Source organism: Cyprinodon tularosa, unplaced genomic scaffold (assembly GCF_016077235.1).
Source record: "Cyprinodon tularosa strain WSP-4 unplaced genomic scaffold, ASM1607723v1 ctg48, whole genome shotgun sequence".
NCBI lineage: Eukaryota > Metazoa > Chordata > Actinopteri > Cyprinodontiformes > Cyprinodontidae > Cyprinodon > Cyprinodon tularosa.
In genome coordinates this window covers 348,139-356,206 of record NW_024039207.1, presented here as the reverse complement: position 1 = coordinate 356,206, position 8,068 = coordinate 348,139, and the positions used below count along the sequence as shown (strand labels likewise).

The window sequence follows — 8,068 nt, the reverse complement described above, 5'->3', positions numbered from 1 at the left end:
TGCGAGATCAGGATGGTCTCACAAGGCTAACTAGAAATCTGATATTCACGACAACGGTACTGCCGCTGAAGCTCCTCGAAAATGTTAGAACCCAGAACAGTAGTGAGAAGTTTGGTATCCATTCTTTGCCTGCTTTGTGTAGCAACTGTCAAAGTTGCTAGGCGACAGAGCGTACGGGCGGTGAAAGCCGGAGGAGGCTGGACCTGTTTGAATCCATTGCCAAAACTCCTCTGGCCTCCTTATTTTCATTGACTTCCAAGGACCCAATCTACCTGGACCAGGTCCTTGGAGGACTGTAGAAGCTTATCTGTAATGCAGCAAAAAAAAAAATCCAGAAAAGGTTTTATAAAATTTATTGAGTGAATCATATAAAAAGATTTGATTTGACGATTTGTTGATGGAAAATGTGTCTTAAAGTGCAACAGTGATTCATAAAATTGGAAAAACAATCAAAAATAATTACAGTGCAAAAGAAAATCATTAAGATTACATAATAGTTAATATGCATAAAATAATATAAGCAAAAATAAGAGATCACAGTGCTTAAAGCTGTTTGGATTGTAATAGCATCCATGTAGAGGTCCTAATGTTCCTAGTTAACCCAGAAGATCCAGTTCAGGGCTTAACACTGGTGGTAACTGGGTAACAGAAGGAGTCCTGATTGCAGATTCCAGCAGTTTGAAGTTCAGGCTGATCACAATCGAACAGAACCGACTGACGCTAACGAAGTCGCAGCACACAATGTTTACTCCGCCCCCTCCTGGGCCTGGACATTGTTTTGCCGTCCAGTGGAGCAGCGGTGAGAGACCCTTGGTCGTCATCTTCCTCAGGTTTTCGAGGGGATGGAGGAGGACGTAGAGAATGTCTTCAGTCAGGTTCAGACCACTGACATAAAAACCATCTGGAAAAAGAAAATATGGTTTACACTGGTGCTTTTTACATTATATTTAAAAAGCTTAATGGTGCCTAAAAAAAAAAAAAAAGATTTCATGGCGTCTAAAAAATGTTTGCAACAACTAATCCTCCCGTTTCTTCAAACTGGGATAACGCTAAAGCTGCATACTTCAGGTAAGATACTGACTACTGATTAGCATCAAAAACTAAATTAAAATAAGTAAAAGTGGTAAAAAAATTAAAAGTTTCGATGTGATTTAGTCTCCTCTGAAGTTTTAGGCTGTACTACCTGGCCTTCCATGGCGTTGCTGCTCCTCCAGATAAGATATGACTTTGTTTGGATCTGGGCTGTCAGCGTACCTGCAAAAACAGCGCCCCCATGAGACCAGTCAGTCACAATGTTTAATCTGTGTGTTTCAAGCCTCAATTCTAATATCATAAGTTTGATTTTTTTATGTGTATTGCTACATGTAAAACACTGTTCCAATAAAAAAAATTGATTTATTGAATGATTTTTAACCAGGTTATGAAAATATTTTAAATTTAAAAATCCCCTGAAAGTTTTCAGCCAACATTTTTAAAATATCCAACCTGCTGCATCCCAAGGATTTAGGAAGGAAAGGAGCAGCTAGATGCTGGTAGAGTGATTTTATCTCCATGCCAAGGAGGAAAGACATCAGCGAGAGTCTTTATGGAACCTGATTGTATTAATAATAGGAAAACAGCATTAGAATAATAGAAAAAGATTCATATAGGGACAGTTTCAAGTCTGCCTTGAAACCAAAGTGGTAAGAAACAATCACAAGTACTGGGGAAGCACAGTTGGAAATATAAAATGTCCCTTTAAGGGAGAGTAGAAAGTTACAGCAATGCCAAGTTGCAAAAACTGAACGGCAGAAAGCACCAAATCAAACTCTGCACACCTCTGCAAGTGGAATGTTTAAAGAAAGTCGAAGCAGAAACCAAAACTTCAAACATTTGTGGAGTAAATCAGCAACCAGAACAAACAAAGCTTAGCTGTCATGCAAACAGATGGAGGGAAGCGATATGAGCTTGTTTTGCAGCTACAGGACAGAGAACATTGTAGTCGCTAAGTCAACCATGAATTCCTCCTTTTACCAAAGTATTTTAGTTAGATAGTTGTTTTACTTCCTCTTCCTGCTCTGGAGATTAGTGTTTAAGTAAAACCTATTTTCAGGATTTCTTCTCAGTGAAGTATTGATTCTCTTTAGACCAGGTTTCCAGCTTGGTTTCATCATTGTTTAACAAACGATATGCGTCAGTTTGTCCTGATTTCTTTATTATTTTTTTTTAAACTGGTTATGGACAACTAAGAGATCTGGTGGTAGGGGTGTAAATAATAATTGGATGCATCGATCCAACAGCCGACGATCCGATGCATCGATACGTCTGCAAGAGAATCGATTCATGTTTTTTTTTCTCCTCCGGTCTATTTTTATCCATTTGCTCCTGGACGTAATTCTCCCTCCCGTGCTGCGGTGGCGCAAAACCTATTTTGCCCTCTTACCTCGCTTCCTGGTTATACTCTTACAGCAGTTTGTTGCAGTGAGCTTGACACAGACAGTTATGATTTATGCTCAATATTGAAGTGTGGTCTGTGCTACACGCTGTGGGTCTAGATACGGCCGAGGCGGCGAGGAAGTAGGTGCGAGTTTAGTCGGACGACGGAGGGACATGAGGGCCAAAAAGAGCGGAGATCCAGGTGGAAAAAGGGTCCCAGCGTTTTCGCGCACCTCACTCTTCTAGCGGGTCAAACTTCACAAGTTGTTTTCCGCAATTTCAGTCATAAAAAGAAAACAAGCCGACCTCCTGTCTGCAGCACTGTTTGCGGTCAGCTGCAATTTGGGAGCGTCTGTGGAGGGGGCGGGGACGTCTGGAGCCGAGGTATTGAATTGCACTCATTGCACTGATTTTTGCAGTATTTTTTGATGCAACTTTTCTAATTCTGTTATTTGCTGTTGTTTCTAAAAAAAAAAAAATGCATAACTATATTACAGCTTTCTTGAAACTTTGTTTAGCCTGTAAGGTGTAAAAAAAATAAATAAATAATCGATTAATCGAATCGAATCATGGTGTATTCTTGAGTATCAAAAATAATCGAATCGTTGGGTCAGGAAATCGATACTGAATCGAATCGCCATGATGGATTTTATTTACACCCCTATCTGGAAGCAACAAGCTGTTAAATCCTGTGGCATTTTTCTCACATGTTGGCGTTATCTTTGTTTAATGAATAAAGGAAGTGCTTAATATTAGTTTTTCAGGTTAGATTCAGATATTATTCAGACATGCATTAAGACTAAGATCAATCTAAGGTAGAACCAGGATTTGCTTTAATTTTTTTAATCACATCACTGCTAGATGCATGCTATGAATTCACCAGTAAGGTATCGTTGGCCACAGCACAGGGTACTTCCGCTCCATCTGCTGGTTATCATAGGAGACGATCAACTGCTGACCTCTAGACCAACAGGAACGCAACGTAGGAATATCCTGCAAAGACGATTTATTTACATGGATGTATCGAGTCACAGGCCATGACTGTTAAACAGTTTATTCAAGCATTTTAACCTGTGGGAGGCAGAGTTTCCTGCCAAAGAGAGAGATGATGAACTCCACCAGCTGGACGTGATCCTCATCGGTCAGAGACTCAAAGTGTGAGCAGGAGATGATGATGATCTCTTTGGGGTGAGCATCCAGCCACAACGCCAGTTCCTCCAGAGCCTCCTGCAGATGAAAATATAACGATTTGGGCACAGGCGTAACTTTCTGAAGGACTGGTGTGGACATGTCCCCATCAATGATTTCCACTTTTTTCCCCCCTTTCTGCTCATTTACTTTAGCCAAAGGTAACAGATTGGGTGCAGCTTTCTGTGTTCAGAGCGTTTTGAGTCCGTGTTTTTATTTTTCCTCTCTCCGTCTGCTCCAGTGTCCCGCCTCTCGGTGTGACATCATCAGATCTTTTGCTTTGAGACGTCTGATTTGCGGTCGCATTTCACTGCATACAAAGTCGCTACGTGGAGGAGGAGAGACACACAGCAGCACTCAGTGAATATTAACCAGCAGCTACTTTGATGTTTAAGTAAAATTTAGGAGACGGGTTGGTCAAAAAAATTAGAAAAATCTTCCTTAGACATAGGGAGCTTTTTCAGCTTAAAATGGCAACAAACTTTAACTTTACTAGTTTAAAAAATCTTGGCTTCTCAGAGGACCATGACTCCCAGCTAAAGGTTAAAATGTTTTTGTATTGTACAGATAGAATCAGACTGCAGAGCTTCTACATATCTTGAAATTTTGTTTCTGGCATCATTATATTAGTGAAGAGGTTCATAAATCTTTTTAAACAGAGCACAGAAATAGGGAGAGCTGCAGATTTAAAGGTGAAACAGATTTACTCAGATATGCAACATACAATACAACACATCTCCAAGTTTACCAGAAAGTTTACAAGAAAAAAATATGCTATGCTATATTTAAAATGAAGCATATCTATATTTTTCTGGATGGAATTGAAACTGTAATCTGCATCGGACTCGGCTGTTATTGCTTATTTTTTTATACAATAATGTTTTGGGCCTGATATATATAAAATGCACTAAAATGGATCTCTCTAACATCTATAAATATAAATATTAGTGTATTATGGTTCTCTTGTGTTCTCAACAATAGGAAAGCATTCAGTAAATATATGTTAGAGCTCATTTTTAGAAAATATAAAAACCTAATGAAAGTTTTCGGGTCTAGTAACTGTAGGTCCATCAGTCTCCACCCTTAGAGTGTCCCCACCAACTTTCATCACAAAGGCTCTGTTCGAATTCATGGGCTGTGTCCTCCAAGGCCAGATTCTAAGGCCAATTACGTCATAGCGCGGCGCCGAGGTCTGGTCAGATTCCAAGATTCCTCGTTATGCGGCCTTAAAATGCGTCCTTCTTTTTGCCCGATTTGAAGGACGGGTCCGATGTACCCTCTCTATCCTTGGTTTTCCCAGGATTCATTGCAGTTCCAAACAAGCCGGCTGCTCTGTGATCAGAGGAAAAAGGTACTTGGCGCCGAACAGTGGTAAATATTGGAAGTTCAGTTTAATATAATCCAAGTAGGTGAAAAATTCCATCTGATATTAATAAAAATAGTTGTTTTAATAGCTGTGGAGTCAGATATGTGGCGTGTAATGTTTGATTTATCTAAAGGTTTTTATCTGTTACTGTGTAAATGGGTTTGGCTGTAATTTAAGGACAGATTCTAAGGTCTTTTTAATTGCTAATCTGCACAATTTGCTTACCGTAACTAAGTATTTGTTTGTTGTTGAATATAAGAGATATATTTTTATACATACATTGTTTAGATTTACTTATATCTTCCTTCCCCTTTTATAGAATAGAATAGAAAATCCCTTTATTGTCCCACAATGGGGAAATTCTGGTGTTTACAGCAGCAAAACAAACAAAAAAAAATGGTCACACAAATATGGAACTATAACATAATAGGGAAGAGTTAAAAGATAAACAAAATCCTGCACTGTAAAGTGTGTTAACAATATAAAACTGTGCACCTGGAAAATAAATAACCAATATGCAGCTGTGGACATTTTTATAGTAATGGATATTTGAAAATAGCAGCAACATCAGAGATGTGCAAAATGACAGCAGCAGGTTATTTAACTGACTAAAAGGTTTCTATCATTACATTTGATTTTATTTGTTCATGCTCCCGGTGGTTGGAACCTTTATTCCACTCTGGATTCTATTTGTTCACTTTACAATTAAAAAAATAAATAAATAACAAACAGCTTTGAAAAGTTAATATTTATTCTTTTCCTGCTTTGTGTGTCAGCTGTCACGGTTGCTAGGCGACAGAGTAGGGCGGTAAAAGCCTTAGAAGGCTGGACCTGTTGGAATTCACAGCCAAACTCTTCCGGTCTCCTTATTATCAAGGACTTGAAAGGATCCGATCGCGTCCTTGGAGGACGCAGCCCAGGAATTCGAACACAGCCAAAGTTCCACCCTTGGGTTTGGGCTCAGTTTCCTAAGCTTTACTCACCGTGACGGTCACCAGGGTGTAGATTCCATGAGCGAAGAACAACGTGCTGCCCCCTGCTGGCTTCTTGGCGATCCGCAGGTCCAAAAAGCGAACACCGAGCTCACATTGATACCAGAGGACAGATTGCTGCATCAAACACATGTTGTCCAAACGGATCATTTAATTAAACAAAGACCCTTAAACCATGGAGTAATGTTAATGTTTTACGTATTTTAAACATTTGTTTATTTCTTAGGGAGATAAATCCTCTGCATTTTAATAATGATCGTGTACCTGGGTGGTGGACCAGCGGTAAACGCAGGGCCGGATCCAGCAGGGCAGGAGTCGGTCGGTCAGTCTGAGGAGGAAGGGCTCCGATCCGAGCACCGGGGAGGATAGATCCAGACAGAAGGACATGCTGTCATGGCTTCCTGTTACAGTTAGATGCTTAATATTAACATCAAAATAACTTCTGGATGTTTTATTTAAGGAGATGATGTTACCGGGAATGGCCAGGTTCCACAGCGGGACGTCCAGCAGCTCCTCCGGGAGACGAGACATCCAGTTCGAGTCTCCTCCTCTACCGCCATCCTCCCACTGATTGTCCCCCATCTCTATCTGTCAGCTACATTCCTCTAAATTCATCAAAATAAGCGCATTAATAATGTTAACACCTGTTTAGAATACGAAACCCGTTTGTTTACATACAACTTCCCCACCTCTTCTTCTTCTTGTTTTTCTTCTTCTTCTTCTTCTTATGGGGTTTTATGGCGGTTGGCAGACTTGTGAATTGTGCATTACCGCCACCAACTGATATGGAGTAAAGCAAGAAAACAGAAAACGATTCACCCCCCCCCCCCCCCCCCCAAAAAAAAAAAAAAAAAAAAAAAAAAAAAAAAAAAAAAAAAACCTGTGTAACTTAAACCAACATAATACTAAATCACATTTGCCCATATAATTTTTAATTTACTCTAGGTCATCTTAACTCTGCCAGTTTCTGATGGTCCCATCGGTCCTCCCATCATACTTCCAACCATCTCCCAGTTCAAATCTTTAATGTCCAGATATTTTTCTGCAGCCTTCACTATTATTTTGATTTTTTCCGTTTTTTTTGTTGTCTGTGCAGTACAATTAATTACTTCTACCATGAAAAGAACAAAATTTGTCTTTTTAACAATAAGTGAGTCTTCATCAATTTTTTGATTCTCTAGAGGTTTGGAATTTGCCGTGTGTTGAACTGTAGGTTTGGGTTTTTCTGACTGAGATGGGATCCTTTTTGCAGCTTCAGCGTAGGTTATTCCGAGCTCAAATTTCATTTTTTTAATTTCCTCAGACCTTTTGCTTGCTTCACAGCCGCGATAAGCAGCAGTATGTTCTCCACCACAATTACAGCATTTTATTATAGCTTCTTTTCCACATTTACCATATTCGTGTTCTCCTGCACACCTTCCACACCTCTGTTTCCCTTTACAAACTGCTGCAATGTGACCGAATTTTTGGCATTTGAAACATCTCAATGGTGGAGGATTGTAGATTTTGACATTATAGCTTATGTAACCGATGAATACTTTGCTTGGTAATTGCTCTTCCTCAAATTTAATTAGCACTGATAAACTGTCAGATCTTTCTCCGTTTCTTGTTGTTTTTAACCGTTTTACTTCTTTTACTTTTGCACCGCTTATGTTTTCCAGAATCTCTTTTTCAGAAATTTTTAGAGGAACTCCTCCAATGACTCCCCTGCTGATCTTTTTGTTCTCCATTAGGCTGCACTGAACTCTTATCCCGTCAATTTTGTTGATACGTATTGCTTTGCCTTGCTGGGCGCTGTCTCTGCAGTTAATTAGCAGGTCTCCACTGTACAGAATTCTGGCACCTCTGACTTCTCCGACAAGTTTATTGATGGTTTTTGTTAAGTGAACCGGATTCCAATTTGTAAAAGAGTCTGCCTGATTAACGACTTTGAATATGACTTTGAATTCATTTTGTTGTGCTGTGGAATGTATGGAATGATCATCACTGGATTGTTCTGAACTAGATTCCCCTTGAACTGATCTCTGTTTTTTCCGCTTTTTCTCATTTTTTGATGTTGCTATCTTCCACCCTTCATTGTCACTATTTCCCTCTTCCATCCCACAAG

General features: G+C 39.6%; 1 protein-coding gene across 2 annotated transcripts; it reads right to left on the bottom strand.

The window, feature by feature from the left end:
• Nucleotides 1-521: 521 nt before the first annotated feature.
• Nucleotides 522-6,688, bottom strand: LOC119794414 (PI-PLC X domain-containing protein 1-like). 2 transcript variants are annotated; one of them, XM_038301968.1, is made up of 8 exons: nucleotides 6,651-6,688; nucleotides 6,435-6,566; nucleotides 6,226-6,362; nucleotides 5,953-6,078; nucleotides 3,487-3,642; nucleotides 3,296-3,408; nucleotides 1,184-1,254; nucleotides 522-901 (listed from the first exon to the last, which is right to left on the bottom strand). In XM_038301968.1, exons 2-8 carry the CDS (start codon nucleotides 6,541-6,543, stop codon nucleotides 597-599), a joined length of 1,017 nt encoding a protein of 338 aa, XP_038157896.1. In that variant the 5' UTR covers nucleotides 6,544-6,566; nucleotides 6,651-6,688; the 3' UTR covers nucleotides 522-596. The 2 variants fall into 2 exon arrangements, with proteins under 2 accessions (XP_038157896.1, XP_038157895.1); XM_038301967.1 differs by lacking the exon at nucleotides 6,651-6,688 and having other exon boundaries at nucleotides 6,435-6,644.
• Nucleotides 6,689-8,068: the final 1,380 nt, after the last annotated feature.